We start from the raw sequence: 17,051 nt of genomic DNA, 5'->3' as shown, positions 1-17,051 counted from the left end.
GATGAGTCCTGCTGCCTTGAATGGGATGGAGCAGAGAACAGAAGAATATCGAATGCCATAGAAAGACATTCCCATAGCCTGTGGGAATGCAGGCCCCATGTCTTAGAGATGCCCAGGGTGTTAGGTTTTTGGGATCCTCTGGGCCTGTCATCCCCAGCACCACTGGCAGCTTCAGCTCACTGCTGTTGCCTGCAGGCTTGAGCTCTGCGGGAGGAAGAGGCAGATGCTCCAGGATGGCAGCTTGCTGGGAGGCAGGACAACTATCTTCCTTCAAAATGAAGCAGGGTTCCCAGGGCCTCCTGTGCTTACCTGAACTGACATCCAATTCTGGATACTTGTGCTCTTCAATCCTGTGCAGAAGGATTCAGTTATAATTGGAAAATGCAAAAGGGCAGAATTAAGGTTAACTCTGAATTTCCTGCTTCTCATGCAATTAAATCCCCCCATTGCCATTGAGTTAATGTAATTTTCCCCCACATAATCGAGCACAAATTACCAGGCAAATATAGGATAAATTAGTAAGGGCTACAAGGAAATAATGAAGTAAAATTAGTAAAAAGTTATCATTACAAGTACTTGTATTTTTAAGAATCAAAAATCCTATCAACAAGCCAGTGAGAAATTAATCTACAAAGTTATATGTTAAGATATTAAATTTCGGCCAGGCGCAGTGGCTCACACCTGTAATCCCAGCACCTTGGGAGGCCGAGGCGGGTGGATCACGAGGTCAGGAGTTCAGGACCAGCCAGGCCAAGATGGTGAAACCCTGCCTCTACTAAAAATACAAAAATTAGCCAAGCGTGGTGGCGGCAGCCTGTAATCTCAGCTACTGGGGAGGCTGAGGCAGAGAATTGCTTGAACCCAGGAGGTGGAAGTTGTAGTGAGCCAAGACGGCACCATTGCACTCCAGCCTGGGTGACAGAGCCAGACTCCCATTCCCCCCCCCAAAAGATAATAAATTTATAAAATAATATATTAATATATTAGGTTGTGATAAACGTCTGTCAACTTTTTTTGCAAAATAATTTTTGAATAATAAAAATGATGACTCTAAGAACCTCAAGCAAAAATAATTATTTGTGTTCTAAATATTGCTCTTGTTTCCTTTGGTATTTTTCTCCATATATCCACTGCAGGTGCAAAGAACAACTCCAGTCCTGAGGCATCAGTCAGTTTGAGGTTGCCCACCCAGCCTCCATTTTCTTTGCATGGTCCATTTTTTTAAACAATACTTTTATTGCTGTTTGTATTATTTGCTCACATCAAACAGCAATAAACAAAGTCTCAGAAGGAGAAGAGAAGTTTCAAGAAATAAATATTTCATTAATGCTCTTAATAGGGAGACTTTGTCTCTGGAAGAAATCGACTGTGACCCCCCATAAACTCAGAGAAATGGAACAGCCAGTTTCACTGGCGTAGTGATAGCTGTATTTTTGTGTGTTGATAGAAGAATGCCTCGTCATACAAGTGGTTTGCAGATTTCTATTCCTCCGTAATTCTATCTGTTCTGTAATGCAAAGATCTGCGCTACTGCCTCCGTCTCGCAGTTCAGTGGGTCTCATCAGAGTCTCGTGTGGATTTGTCTGTATTTGCATGCTTGGTTCTGTGGGGAGGGCTTCAGTCTGGAGTAACTCTTGTCTGATCATGTCTGGGCTTACACTTTAAAGGACTCATTTTAAAAGATTGTTTTTTATTTTATTAAAAGAAAAACTTCAAATATAGATATTATTTGTTACTCAGTATCATCAAGTTCCAAGAAAGTTAAATATTGTTCTTGTTTGTTTCATGTTCCATATTTATACAAAGTATATCTTATTACACCTTAAGGTGAGGAAAGGTTGACACTAGGGTTACCCACTTAAAAAATAAAAATATACAACAGAAAAATCAGTAAAATTCAAATTTCAGTTAAATAGCAAATAAATTTTTAATGTAATTATGCCCCCAGTTTTACTGGGCACCTATTCTTTTTTTTTTTTTTTTTGAGACAGAGTTGTTGCCCAAGCTGGAGTGCAGTGGCGTGATCTTGGCTCACTGCAACCTCTGCATCCCAGGTTCAAGCGATTCTCCTGCCTCAGCCTCCCAAGTAGCTGGTATTACAGGCATGTGCCACCACGCCGGCTAGTTTTGTATTTTCAGTAGATGTGGGGTTTCTCCATGTTGGTCAGGTGGGTCTTGAACTCCCCACCTCAGGTGGTCTCCCAAAGTACTGGGATTATAGGCATGAGCCACTGCTCCCAGCCTGGGCATCTGTTCTTATCTGACAGCCCCCGTTAAGAACAAATCAAGATTCCAGAGTTAAATGGACTGGAAAAGGGGGTCATAATACTCACAGTACAAATTAAATCTAAATGAACATTCATAGTTGAATTTTTTAGGTCTTTATGATTATGTGGCTATGCCTTTTTTTCTGTCTTTTTTCTTCTTTCTTAATTTTTTAAATTTTTAAATTTTTTTATTTTTCCACAGTGGTTCCACTTTCCAAGGGTTTAGTGGGTATGTCCTAAGAGTCCTTATCTTTTAGAGGCATTTACTAAAACTTTTTTTGATGAAATTATGTATTGTTTGGGACTTGCTTCTTTTTTCTTTTTTTTTTTTTTTTGAGACAGAGTTTTGCTCTTGTTCCCCAGGCTGGAGTGCAATGGCGCGATCTCGGCTCACCGCAACCTCCGCCTCCTGGGCTCAGGCAATTCTCCTGCCTCAGCCTCCTGAGTAGCTGGGATTATAGGCACGTGCCACCACGCCCAACTAATTTTTGTATTTTTAGTAGAGACGGGGTTTCACCATGTTGACCAGGATGGTCTCGATCTCCTGACCTCATGATCCACCCGCCTCGGCCGCCCAAAGTGCTGGGATTACAGGCGTGAGCCACCGCGCCCAGCATGGGACTTGCTTCTAAATAATACCAGAAGTAGGAAGGTAGATGGGACAGGATGGGCTGTGCATTGATGGGTATGTGAAGGTTTTGTCGACTTTTGATTGTGCTGTATATTTTCCATAGTGAAGGAAAATAAAATGTGTGTGTGTGTGTGTGTGTATTTGTGTGTAAGCCGTGCCTTTAGGTTAAAAAACTTATCATCTAAACATCTCAAATGTCCAGTGACCGAGGTCTTGTACAAAGGCATGAGAAGAGGCTGCAGACGAAGGCAGGGGCTTGTGAGCCATGCTTGGACTTGTGGACATCTTTCTTCCTTGATGGTAGACTTATCATCTTGGCATTTATCTTTATCATTTGGTAGAGCAATACAAGAGAGTTGCAGTTAGTTACTTGCCTTTATTGCAAAATAATTTTTGAATAATAAAAATGATGAGTCTAAGAACCTCAAGCAAAAATAATTATTTGTGTTCTAAATACTGCTCTTGTTTCCTTTGGCATTTTTCTACGTATATCCACTAGAGATTCCTTGGACTCTCTAGGGAAAGTTGAGGAAGAGGACACCATGGAGGAGCAGAGAAGGATCATGCTTTACCCAATGGCCAGCCTTTTGCAAATGGCTGAACACAAAACAAAACAGACTGTTGGATTAGGTCAGAATAACAGACATTCCACTTTTTAATGTGTTCATGGTTTTTATGAAACAAATCTCTTTGAATGGTTGGATTGAAACCCTGGGAAACTGATAAATTGAGTCTGTAGCCTAATAAGTCAGCATAGGTCTGGTTTCCATAGCAGGTGAGCTGTCAGTAGCTGGGAGCACTCAGCCTCTTGCGTGGTTCCAGGCAGAGTTACTCACTGATGGACATCTTTAATGGTTTGCTTTTTTAAATTACAGGATTTCCTTCAAATGCTGCTAGAGAACATCCCAGAAGAAAAAAGGTAAGGACTAATTTAGAAATTAAGAGTGGAGTTTACTTTTAATGTTAAAAATGACATTGCCATTGGTTGGCTTATTGCAGCCTAGAAGGCTCAGTCTTTCTGTCTTAATAGGGGTAGGGACTGAGTTCTGCCATTGGGAGTACAAAATCATCAGCCAAACTTTGGGCCAAGCCCCAGTGGATATAGGAAGCCAGCACACACGACTGAAGACCCCCAAAGTCAGGAGCCCTGAAAGTGGTATGGGAGGCAAGCCAAGCACAATCTGTGGCCTTAGCTGCTGCAGAAAGAATGGAGAGGGAAGTTTGAAAAGTCAGGGCAGCTCCGGTTAAGGTGGCTTAATATAAGGAAACAATGTTTAATTAAAGGCAAAAATGTAATGCAGTAGTAACAGCTTGGGATGTAAACTCAGGCTCGTCTAGATTTTAAGCCCAGCCCTGCCACTTTTGTTTGTTTGTTGAGATGGAGTATCACTCTGTCACCCAGGATGGACTGTGGTGATGCAATCTTGGCTTACTGCAAACTCCACCTCTCAGGCTTAGGTGATTCTCCTGCATCAGCCTCCTGCGTAGCTGGGACTATAGGCACCCACCACGCCCAGCTAATTTTTGTATTTTTAGTAGAGTCAGGGTTTCACTATGTTGTCCAGGCTGGTCTTAAACACCTCACCTTAGGTGATCCGCCCTCCTTGGCCTCCCAAAGTGCTGGGATTATAGGCATGTGCAACCACTCCCCACTAATTTTTGTAATTTTAGTCGATTTGGGGTTTTTCTATGTTGGCCAGGCTGGTCTCGAACTCCTGACCTCAAGAGATCTACCCGCCTTGGCCTCCCAAAGTACTGGGATTGCCAGTTCTTAACTATGACATTTGGAGCAAGTTACATAATCCCTCCAAATTTCAGTTTTTTAATCTATCTGGCAGGGTTTTAGAGAGGGTTAAAGGAGCTAGCATATGTTTTAAAAGTAGGTGTTCAATTAATGATTGATGTAGATATTGTAATCATCTGTGTATCAGGCACTGATCCAGGATCGAGGATCTACGTACAGTAATCATTTAACTCTTACTATAGCATAGTTCAGCATCGTCATGATGGTGATTATTATAAGCCAACACTGAAGTTGACCACATGCAGACACTCATTTAATCCTCAAAACAACAGTTTGGTCCATGATGTTTTTATTCCTGTTATAGTAACAAGAGGACCAAGATCTCATAGCTGTATGTGGCAGGGCTGGAATTTTAGCCCAAATAGTCTGGCTCTAGAACCTGTGCTCTTATCTACTGTGTTACAGTTGGGGAAACTGAGGTGCCAAGATCCTTCAGCAAGCAAAACAGCGTAGATGGAATTAGGCCCATCTGGATCTGGCCCTGCTCAGCACCACCTCACTGCCCTGGAAGGGAGGAGATTCTCATTTTTGGAGGTATCCAGTTTTAGACTGACTGACCAGGGTTTGCAGAGGAGTCTTAGGACCAACGTTTAGGGTTAAAATAGTTTCATTCCACCCTTCTCCTAATTTCCTATCTTGGCTTAGGTGTTGAAAAGTGAATTCCCTGAAACATCATTTCTAATGGCAAAATTGGTATTCAAACATTAAACGGAGGCACCTTGAGAAATTAAACATTTCTTTGAAAAGAATTAACATTACTTGCCTCATTTCTGACCCACAGTTTAGCTATGTTTTTATGCATGTAACAGATTTCCAAGTGTGGAAATGAATTCTTTGACACAGACATAGATTCATGCAAGGCCAGTCACCTCCATGCAAATGAGCCTATCGTACAGGCAATGTGAATTGGGTGTCTCCAGGGTACGGTATCAGGGCTCATGGTACCAGACTAGGCGCAGGAGATGACACGCAGATTCAGGAGAGGATCCAGGGCTCATAAGGACATGCAGGTTTTGTTCTAAGCATTGGGTTTTTGCTTGGCTCTTTCTGTGTAAACTTCTCTTTTACCTTCCATTCAGAATGGCTCCAAATTCTTTCTTAATAGTGCAAGTATTATTGTCAGTCAGGTTTTTTGATACTTAATAGTGGTCTGTATTTGTGGGTGTGTGTGGTATTTTGGTACGTGCATACCATGTGTCATGATCAGATCAGGGCAGCTGGGACATCTGTCACCCCAGACGTGCACCCCTTCTTTATGTTAGGAACATTTCACTTCCTCTCTTCCAGCAATTTTGAACAATGCAACAAATTATTGTTAGCTTTAAACACCTGCCTGTAGTATCAAACACCAGATCTTACTTCACTAACTGTGTTTTTGTACCAATGATACACATACATAAAGCAAGCCATTGCATCATATAGGATTAACATACTGATATTTGATAAATTTCTTTATTTCTATCTTTTCATGTTTATGCCTTTTCATGTGGAAAAAATCTTATCCAGGGAGATTGCATGGGGCCTTAGAAATTGGCCAAGATTTCTAAGGCCCCACACAGTCTCCCTGGATGGAACTTTCTCTAAGCATTTCAGGAGGCTGCTCAAAGGAAATGTGGCTTGTTTTGGGAGGTCTGAAATGTTTTCAGATTTACTGTCTTGCGGGGATTTAAAAAAACCAGACATACGGGGTTTCTTCATGCAAAAATCCCATCACATGTGGCTGTTGTCCCTAAGATCAAGAAGGCCATTTACCTGCAGGATATATTTGTTTCCTTTTCTTCATACCTACCCTGGAATAGCTTTTCAGTTCCTCTGACAGAATGAAGCAGTTTCCTTAGGAACTAAAACAGAGAAAAAAAGAATATGAATAGAAATGATGCATTACTTTCTTAAGCCATTACCAGTCTGTTTCTGAGTGGTGACTATGCATTCATTCTTTCAAAAGAACTTCTTAGGGCGTAAATGTAGTGATTTTCACTGGAGCAACAAAGTGCATTTTTAGTTTTAGAGGTCTTCTCTTTTTTAATCCTCTTCCTAATAAGGTTATGGAGTTTATTGGGTTGGCCCCTGAGCCCTCTGGCTCTGGGGGAACCTGGATTTTATCATTGTGAATATTTATTGAGGCTGTACGCTGAGCCCACAAAGAGACTTTTGTTGTAATTGTGGAAGTTAAGAGCAGTGTCCATGTCTTAATGGTAGTCACCAATCACCAATCACATGCCTTTGACAGGATACCTCTCCCAGTTAGGATCATGCTTTGTCTAGCAGGCTTAAGCTGCTTTTTTAAAAAAAAATCTCCTTGAAAGCTAAGGAGATTTTTCTTTTACAATGAATCAATTTCAGCAGATATACCAGAATATATTTTGAAATTCCAAATCTTTTTGCCTGCTAACTAATCTCAGAATCTAGTTAAGCTATTCAAGCAGACTGTTTACCCTATTAGTTATGCAACATATTGTACCAATTTTATCTAGGTCTCCAAAGCCCCCACACCAACCCCCCGGAGCCTCTAGTCTGTGGCCTCTGTTGCAAACTGATCCTTGGGCTCATCTGTTAGGCACGTGCGCCGTTCTGATGAGGCAAGGTTTTTCAGATCAGACCAGGCAGTCAATGTTCAGGGGAGCACTCTCTAGGCCTTACTGCCTTTGCATTGTTCTCTTGCTTTGATTTATTCAACATTCTCTATTGAGCATCTCCAATACCAGGCTTCGGGCTGGACACTGGGGAACCGAGAGGAATAAATCCCACGAGTAGCCCTAGGAGGCTCTCAGCCGAAGACTAAAGACAGAAACAGAAACAAGTCATTATGACTGCATGTAGGACGTGCTCTGCTGAGGTTCAGAGTCCTGGGGATGCAGAGAAGGAGTCATCAGTCCCAGTCTTGAGCTTTGAGGCACCTGCCTCTAACGGGTTTAAGGAAGGCAGTACCCTCAGCAGACTGGAAAGACACCTGCCGAGGGCAGTGTTGAAGAGAGATGGGGGTGGAGAGGACTGGAAGCCAGGAGAATAATTAGAAACCAGCAGAGTGGTTCAGTCAGGAGATCTGGAGAGCTGGAACTGTGCAGGGACGGTGACCATGGTGGTGGCTTTGAGAGTAACGAACGGCTCCGAGGCGTACTTCAGAGTTACCACAGATCAGACTTGGCTGACTGGTTGTGCAAGTTGAGTCCGACTTTTCTTTCTTAGTCATTAAGTCTTCCGTTACTTGGAAGTAGCATTGGGAATGCAAGAGGGCAAGTGTCTGGGGAGTCTGCGTGGGGCAGAGGGAGTGGAAGGGGCGAGCATTTGAAGGCAGAAAGATGCTGTCAGATAAAACGGAAAGTGCTCAGAAGAAAACCCAGACAAATCCTGAGCAGCGGCCTCTCCTGGTGAAGGAGCACCATGGAGCGCCTTATGCCGGTGTCCTTGCCTGCCTGGCGTTCCGGTGTTAGCAGCAGCTGCCACTCCTTCCCTTGCCCGTCAGTCACTGTGTTTGCATGTGCATGCTCCTGTGTTTGTTTTAATCTAATACGGTTCCTCCCCCACGGAGCTACACAGTACTCGTTTTATAAATGTGACCTCAGCAATCTTTATTATCTACCCAAGCACAAATGACTTGTTTTGATCAAGAAAATAAATAGGCCGGGCACCATGGCTCATGCCTGTAATCCCAGCACTTTGGGAGGCCAAGGCAGGATCACTTTGAGCTACGGAGTTGGAGACCAGCCTGGCCAATATGGTAAAAACCCACCTCTACAAAAAATACAAAAATTATCCTGCGTGGTGGTGCATGTCTGTAGTCTCAGCTATTTGGGAGGCTGAGGTGGGAGGATGGCTTAAGCCCAGGAGTTTGAGGCTGCAAGTGAGCTGAGATTGCGCCATTGCATGCCAGCCTGGGAGACAGAATGAGACCCTGTCTCAAAAAAACAGAAAAACGTAACTGTGTGCACAGCTTTGAGATGTACCCATATGTAGAGAGGGAACTTAAACATGTAAACTAGGATATAGCCAGGCTATATCTTACACCTGTAATCCCAGCACTTTGGGAGGCTGAGGTGGGTGGACCACAAGGTCAGGAGTTCAAACTAGCTTGGCCAAGATGGTGAAACCCCATCTCTGCTAAAAATACAAAAATTAGTCGGGTTTGGTGGCGGAGCCTGTAATCCCAGCTACCCAGGAGGCTGAGGCAGAGAATTGCTTGAACCTGGGAGGTGGAGGTTGTAGTGAGCCAAGATTGCACCATGGCACTCCAGCCTGGGCAACAGAGTGAGACTCCATTTCAAAAAACAAACTGACTAACTAACTAACTAACTAACTATGATGTCAACATTGACACAGATGTCAATTTACTTCCAGAACAAGGGCATTTTCCATTCCAGACCCTGAGCTGAGCTCTGCAGTATGCACTGCCTTACCTCTGTCTAGTTGTACTTCCAAATTCTTTAGGTCTATCATTTAGTTCATGTGAAGATTGCTAGGGCTGTGTGCTTCCCTTCGGAGGCACTGACAGACCGTGATCTTCAGGGTCTCAAGAGCTGAAGACAGGAGACAAGAGTGATGAAGACATTTCTCTTGATCAGCAACATCTTGATAAACACAAGTAGCAGATATGTCCAATAATCTCCGTCCTTGTTACCCCAACCTTGGAAATCAGCTGAGCGAGCAAATACAGGCATGGGAAACAGCGTCTTCATACGAGCCTGTTGATTTGTTTAACTTCAGGAAGAGATGAACACTGGTTACTTTCTTGCTTTACACACAGCTTGTTTTTCTAACCAGTATCATGCCAAGGTGGCCAGCATATTTTCTCACCTGCTGTGTTAAGTAAGTGTGACCAAATTTATAGCTCCGAGGGACTGGAGACCATTGATACTCAGAGTTGCTCTATAGGATGTGGGAGTGCACCAGGGAACAGCCAGCCAGAGGGCAAAGTCACCTGCCGTTCCTCATACCCAGGAGGCCTGGGGCTAAGGCCTGGGTTTCAGTACTGAGGCGGGAAGTCCACGCTCACTGGTATAGATATGGAGGACTTGCCTTCATGGTCTGTGTACTTTTAGCTCTCTGGATAAAATCAATTTCCATAGTGATCAGACATGCAGAAGAGTAATTTCCTGTAAGTTCTGGGTCCTGGCTAAGTGGAAATGCTTCTGCTTGTCTGTTGGGATTATTTAAGCCACATGACCTCAGAGGGAAAAATTCACTGTTGGCTTAGATTCTGAGTATCTTGATTAGAAAAAGTCAGCTTTTAGTTCAACCACTGCATAAATCCAAGCCCAGACCTAAAAATTCACCTGCAGTTTCATTTCAATAATTATGCTCAAAACAGCAGAACCTAAATACATGTCATCTTTCTTCCTATGACCTACAGCCTGTTTTTTCCCTGAGCTACATGCATGCTGTTTTCTTTCTACAACAGATAGTCCCTTTCTTCCCTGAAAATTAAACGTTTTTCTGTGGTCTCTGATGATTTCCTTGGGAGGTAAGGTCAGTCATAATAGTACCTTTTTTAGCACCTGGAATTAATGCTTTCATCTTTGTCTCATAATTTAACATCTAATTCCATATTAACAGTCCCCAAATAGGACATGATGCAGTGTGATATCGACACCGATTCTGGAAGTTTAGAAACCTGGGTTTTTTCCTTTGCTGACTTGGGTCAGAGTCCTCCTATGCTAAGAAGCCACATGACAATTGACACTCACTTCCCAAGGATATTATGAAAAATGAATAATGGTTTTAAGACGCTTCGAACCTTTCCAAAGAAAAGTGATCTGAAAACACATGCTCTTTTCATTCACGGAGAGTGCCTTTTGCCTCTGGATGCAGCTGACCGACCAGCTCTCCTGCTCTCACACTTTTGCCCCTGCCCAAGGGTCTCCCGATCTCTTCAGAAATGTAACTGAAAGGCTGAGAAACAGGGCAGCCACACAGGAGCCAGGCCATCTTCAGCAGGAGAGGTGTTAATGACAGGGGGAAGTGGGCATGGTTTGGAGCAGGCATAAACCCACCCCTTCTGCCAGCTTATCTGTTCCATAGTAGAAACCCATGTGTCATGAAGCCTGCGTTTAGCATAGAAAGAAAATCTGAGGTTTCGTAACCAGGCAGCAAAGATTCAAATCCCAGCTCTTTAAGTAGCATCTGTATGGCCCTTGGATACATTTCTTAATTTCTTGGAACCTGTATTTGTTCATCTCTAAGATGAAGACAATTATATTGGTCTTGGGGCTGAGTGCGATGGCTCACGCCTGTCATCCCAGCACTTTGGGAGGCTGGGATCATTTGAGGCCAGGAGTTTAAGACCAGCCTAGACAATATAGTGAGACCCTGTCTCTACAGAAAATTAAAAAAATTAGTCAGGCATACTGGCATATGCCTGTAGTCCCAGCTACTCAGAAGGCTGAGGCAGGAGGATCATTTCGGCCCTGGAGGCAGAGGTTGCAGTAAGCTGAGATTGAGCTCCTGCACTCCAGCCTGGGTGACAAAGTGGGACCCTGTCTCAAATAATAGTAATGGTCTTGCACAGTTATTGTGAAGTACAGATGAGACTCTGTCTATTGTGTCTGATACACAGTAGATGTTCAATAAGCAGTCGCTTCTACTTCTATGCCTTTTCTTGGCAGTGGATAGAGGACTTTTTGTTTCATTTTTAGTTCCACTGTAGAATGGTATCTGTATGTGCAAGTACAATGTTAGAGCAGAATTTGCCTTAATATTTGCCGATTAACTAACCCTCTGTGTTGGCCAAAGACTGTGGCACAGGCAAATTGTATGCAGCCGCATACTTTCTACGGAACGTCGTCCCCAGATTGCTGGGGCCCGCTGTCTGCACAGTGTCTCCCAGCCCTCCAGCTGGACTGCTCCAGTGCTGCCCTCCAAATCCGCCCCCAGCACACCAATCCGTGTGGACCCCGTTCGTGGCCTCCTGTGAAACGTTCCGCAAGTTCCAGTGTGACCTCTCTGCCTCCAGCCTCTTCTCCCCTACTTTTTCTTTCTTGACTCAGTTTCCCGCCATGTCCCTCTGCAGCCATACTCCAGAGCCTCCGTGACAAAGGCAGGGCCCGGCAGCAGAGACTCTGGAGTCCCCGCAGGACCCCCTGTTTTCTTGCTCAGCTCATTCTGGAGTCCAGCCCCACTGAGCTGAACGAGTCTGCGCACCACTGCGCTGGCGTTCCTGCACCTCTCTTGGTCCTGGACGTGCTTTTCTTCCGTTTCTGTTGGCTCTGCCCCACCGGGACCCAGTCATGCACGGCCTCTTTGGGAAGCCTCTCCTCATGCGCCTCCCCTTGTCCGCTTTCACCTGTCCCACCTGCAGTGGTGGTTCTTCCACACCTGGAGGACCATCACGTCTGCAGGCACTGACTGGTAGCATTCTGCCTGGTGTCTGTCACGAGCCCCTAATCAACAGTCACTCCCTGGATTTTCCCATCCCAGCCTTCCACAGAACCTGTGTCCAGTAGCCATCCAGTGAGCGTTCACTGCATAGAGAAGCTTGCCTGTTTTTCCGTCTCCTCCAGTGAAGACTTTGGACCTCACCTAATAACATTCCAATGCTCAACTCCCCAGCCCCTCCTCCATGCCGCCCCTAGAGAAGAGTCTGTAAGCGAAAATTCCCAAAGGAAATTTACGTTCGTGTCTTGATAGTCACTCCTCCATGCTGACGCACAACAGCTGTTCACTGTCTTTTGTAAAATCACTCAAAAATAGCAATGAAGTCACTCCTCGGACCTCTCTTCTCCAGGATATTCAACCTCAGTTCCCTGAATCTCCCTTGCGGATGCTTCCCCTTTTGATCGCCAACATTGCTCTTTCTAAATCCTTTCCAAATTCTGCATCTTCCTCTTAAATATCTTATGGGAAAGGTGAAGACTTGTTTTCAGTTCAGAAGACAGCCTCTTTTTTTTTTTTTTTTTTCCTTGAGACAGAATCTCTTTTTCTCACCCAGGCTGGAGTGCAGTGGTGCCATCCCTGCTCACTGCAACTTCTGCCTCCCAGCCTCAACCCATCCGCCTACCTCAGCCTCCCAGATAGCTGGGACTACATGCACATGCCACCATGCCCAGCTAATTTTGTATTTTTGTATTTTGCCATGTTGCTCAGGCTGGTCTTGAACTCCTGGCCTCAAGTGATCTTCCCGCCTCAGCCTCCCAAAGCGTTGGGATTACAGGGATGAGCCACCGTGCTAAGCCCAGAACTCTGGCTTTCCTCAGGTTTGCTTGTAGGATGGGTGATAGGAGCTTCGGCCTCAGGGTTCTGGGCACAGAAACGTCCCTCTCTGGCTGGAAAGGAAGCCTGTGAAGGACACTTTCCTACCTGTGCACAAGTAAACTTGAAGTTACTTTATTTTCTAGTGAAATGCGTAAAGATGGAGGTAAGATAGATTTTATAATGTACATTGATGGCAAGGCTGCCCAGTGGAAGGCCTGTGCTTGTTGAGTGTGAATGCACTGTCTCCACCTTATCTGCTGCTGCACATGCCACTGGAGAGGACAGTTCATTTGGTGGCAGGGTCAGGTTCCTGCCCTGAACAGCCTTGGGCTTTCGGAGCTTGTGGAGGCTTCTGCAGTACTCTGTGTTGCCTGCCCTGATTTAGAGGCACAGGCCCATTTTCTTCTCCGACCTTCTTCACTGGTGTTTCTCTCTAACTGGTCAGTCAGCCCCACTCTCCTCTTGGCAAGTTGGTACTGCCCATTAAGGGCATCTCTAGCCTCTTTCCCAAGTAAATAAGCTTAAGAAAGAACACTGACCTGGCTGGGCGCAGTGGCTCACGCCTGTAATCCCAGCACTTGGAGAGGCCTGGGTGGGTGGATCATGAGGTCAAGAGATGGAGACCATCCTGGCCAACATGGTGAAACCCCGTCTCTACTAAAAATACAAAATTTAGCTGGACGTGCTGGCATGCACCTGTAATCCCAGCTACTCGGGAAGCTGATGCAGGAGAATCTCTTGAACCCGGGAGGTGGAGGTTGCAGTGAGCGAAGATTGTGCCACTGCACTCCATTCAGCAGCCTGGTAACAGAGCAAGACTTTGTCTCAAAAAAAAAAAAAAAAAAAAAAGAGGACACTGATCTTACAGAAGGTGCTCTGAGAGTTTTCTTCTCTCTTCAAGTCTCCCCTGCCTCCACCACACACACATAGACACACGTATGCACACATCCATGTATGTGCACACTCCTACACTCTCATAGCTTACAGGGGGACATGGCCATTTGCCTTGAGACAGGTGCTGTGAAATGACTACTGAGAAGCAGTGGAAGACCCAGCGATGGTGGCACTGGCCTTTCTGTGAGGTTGGCCCGTAATTCCACTGAGTCTGGGACCCTAGAGGATCTACAGAGATAGTCCCCTCACAGAAGGCCATCGTCTGTCACATGAACTCAAAGCCTTTTTTATGTGTAAGCCCTCTTTCCCTCCATGAACTTTTTCTGTTTTGAAATAGCAATTGCCTTTTTTATTTTTATATATTTTTTTGAGACAGAGTCTCACTCTGTCGCCAGGCTAGAGTGCAGTGGCACGATCTCGGCTCACTGCAACCCCCATCTCCTGGGTTCAAGCAGTTCTCCTGCCTCAGCCTCCCGAGTAGCTGGGATTACAGACATGCGCCACCACGCCCAGCTAATTTTTGTATTTTTAATAGAGACGGGGTTTCACCATGCCAGCAGGATGGTCTTGATCTGTTGACCTCGAGATCCGGCCACCTCAGCCTCCCACAGTGCTGGGATTATAGGTGTGCGCCACGGCACGCAGCCAGCAGTTGCCTTTTTAAGCAGCCTTTCCTTTTGCCCTTGGCGAGGGAGAATGAGATGCATCAATGAGTGACCAGTGAGAGGAAGAAAAGGAAGAGAAAATCAGTCAGTCCCCTTATCCTCCACCCCTACCCAAGCCAACCCCTCCCTCCCATTCTACCTCACTACCCCCTCATCTGCAACACCACCCACAGGATTGGAGGAGGGGGGCACTTGGCCTTCAGGCTCCTTACCTGTGTCTAACACTGTAATCTTTTCATGACTTCTAGAATTTCAAAAGGGAGGGAGAGAGTAGGTCTATATGGTTACATACTTTTATATATGCTGTATTAAGATTTAAAAGATTCAGAGCTAGGCCGGGCGCGGTGGCTCATGCCTGTAATCCTAGGACTTTGGGAGGCCGAGGCGGGTGGATCATGAGGTCAAGAGATCGAAACCATTCTGGTCAACATGGTGAAACCCCGTCTCTACTAAAAATACAAAAATTAGCTGGGCATGGTGGCGCACACCTGTAGTCCCAGCTACTTGGGAGGCTGAGGCAGGAGAATTGCTTGAACCCAGGAGGCAGAAGTTGCAGTGAGCCGAGATCGTGCCATTGCACTCCAACCTGGGTAACAAGAGTGAAACTCCGTCTCAAAAAAACAAAAAACAAAAAAAAAAAACAACGCAGAGCTTCACAACATGGAAGTATCTTGCTGGAAAAGTATTATCTTTTAAAGGAATACTTTTAAATGAGTTTACAATTAAATGTGCGTTCATTCATTCATTCAAATAAAAAATATGAGGACCGTTTTTCATACCAGGGATCAGATCTAAGATGGTTTCAGTCCAGCAAGGAGATAGTAAGGCGAGTAGTTGAACAAGTACTCAGTCACAAGCTGGGGTGGACGCTGTGAGACACAGAACAGAGGTGGGGGGGACAGATGTTACGGGCCCTGGGGAGGCCTTGCCTCAGCCTGGGAGGAGGTCAAGAGAGGCCTCTCTGTAAGCAGAGATCCTGGGTATGAGCAAGAGTTATCTGGAAGACGTTGAGAGGATGGGTCTACTTTAAGTTGCGTTAGCCAAGGAAGACAGGAGGACACAGCCCAAGATCTGGTGATCCTAAATATACTGAAGACTTAGTGAAAGGAGTAGTCGAGTCAGCAGGGCATGAAAGCAAAAGGATTTCAGCTGACTTGTGGCCGGGCGCGGTAGCTCAAGCCTATAATCCCAGCACCTTGGGAAGCTGAGGCGGGTGGATCACGAGGTCGAGAGATCGAGACCATCCTGGTCAACATAGTGAAACCCCGTCTCTACTAAAAATACAAAAAATTAGCTGGGCATGGTGGCGCATGCCTGTAGTCCCAGCTACTGAGGAGGCTGAGGCAGGAGAATTGCCTGAACCCAGGAGGCGGAGGTTGCGGTGAGCCGAGATCGCGCCATTGCACTCCAGCCTGGGTGACAAGAGCGAAACTCCATCTCAGAAAAAAAAAAAAAAAAAGAATTTCAGCTGACTTTAGATAGGACATACCGAGCAATCATAACACCTGGAATAAAGCAGAATGGGGCCTGCTCGAAAGCAGACAGTGGAAGGGATCCTCCTTCCTTGCACCTGAGCCTCTGTGTGGCCGGATAGCGATTTGTATTGTTTTTGCTTGTTGTAGTGCATCTTTCCTGTAAAGTACAGACTTCGTGCCGACGCACTAAATGTATAATGTTCAGATTTCACTTCGCTTCCCTGCTCTCCAGGAAGCAGCCGTGCCCGATGTATGGTATGAATATGCCTTATCCTCCCAAAATTGGCTTTCCCAACCAAACCGTCCCTTTCATAGCACTGAAAGCACCTGTGATGTTGTGCCCAGGTGATCAGAGTTCATTGTGCATGTCGCTGTTGATGAAGCGAAGCTGAGTCATGGGACTGGGCTCCCTTCCGGACTTTAACCCAGGGGAGCGTCGCCCTTTCTTGAAAGCACGGGCACTTCTGGAATATCGATGCTGTGATGTGCCCAGATAGAGAGAACCGGTCTGTATAGTAAGTGCTCGGTCACTTTTTAATCGTTTACTTTTTGTTGTTTTATTTCTAAAGGCTTGAGTTGTCTGTTGAAAACATCTATCAAGACTGGCTTGAGAGTTCCGGAATACCAAAGGTAACTAATAACCACTTCAGTAGAGTCCATGGAGAACAGTGATGCTTGCTGCTTAGCACATCAATCATGGCAGTGATTTCTTAATATATGTGTAGAAAAGTAATTATCTTGTTGAGTGCGAGTATCCGTAAGTCAGGATGACGCTGGTTTCCTTCCGCATTTCCGCCTGTCATTGTGGGATGTGCCTCTGGCCGCTTTCAAGTGACCTTGGCATAGGTGGAAGTGATGGTAGCCCCTGAACTCCATTCTAAATGAGGCCCTGCAAAATGTGAGGTAGATTTTGGGCAGAGCCACGAGGCAGCAGTTCCATGCGCCCCCCCCCGCACCCCCACCCCCACCTGGGGCAGGTGGCAGGGGGAGCATTGTGCGTGGAGCGGCCAGCTTCCAGCTCTGCTCTTTGGCCAACACAAGAGTTGGTTTGCTGCCCCTGTCATCTGTCCTACCCCATGGTCCCTGTTCCTTGTTTCCCTGGCATGCCTGCGTCTCCCTCCTCTCTCAGTT

The 17,051-nt window shown here is 45.6% G+C and overlaps 1 protein-coding gene across 29 annotated transcripts in view; it reads left to right on the top strand.

The window, feature by feature from the left end:
- The window catches only part of AOPEP (aminopeptidase O (putative)), a 375,128-nt gene that overhangs the window by 252,652 nt on the left and 105,425 nt on the right, over window positions 1–17,051 (top strand). For all 29 annotated transcript variants that reach the window (XR_012516704.1, XR_012516705.1, XM_039474659.2 and 26 more), the window contains 2 exons: window positions 3,774–3,817; window positions 16,490–16,550. Coding sequence is in view for 27 of the 29 variants with exons in the window: in XM_039474659.2 (XP_039330593.1) it covers window positions 3,774–3,817; window positions 16,490–16,550 (105 nt within the window). In the remaining 2 variants the exon portion in view is untranslated. The remainder of the gene's footprint in view (window positions 1–3,773; window positions 3,818–16,489; window positions 16,551–17,051) is intronic.

Source organism: Saimiri boliviensis, chromosome 2 (genome assembly GCF_048565385.1).
Source record: "Saimiri boliviensis isolate mSaiBol1 chromosome 2, mSaiBol1.pri, whole genome shotgun sequence".
Classification (NCBI taxonomy): Eukaryota; Metazoa; Chordata; class Mammalia; order Primates; family Cebidae; genus Saimiri; species Saimiri boliviensis.
The sequence above is the reverse complement of the archived record's forward strand: the minus strand, read 5'-3'. Positions and strand labels throughout refer to the sequence as shown.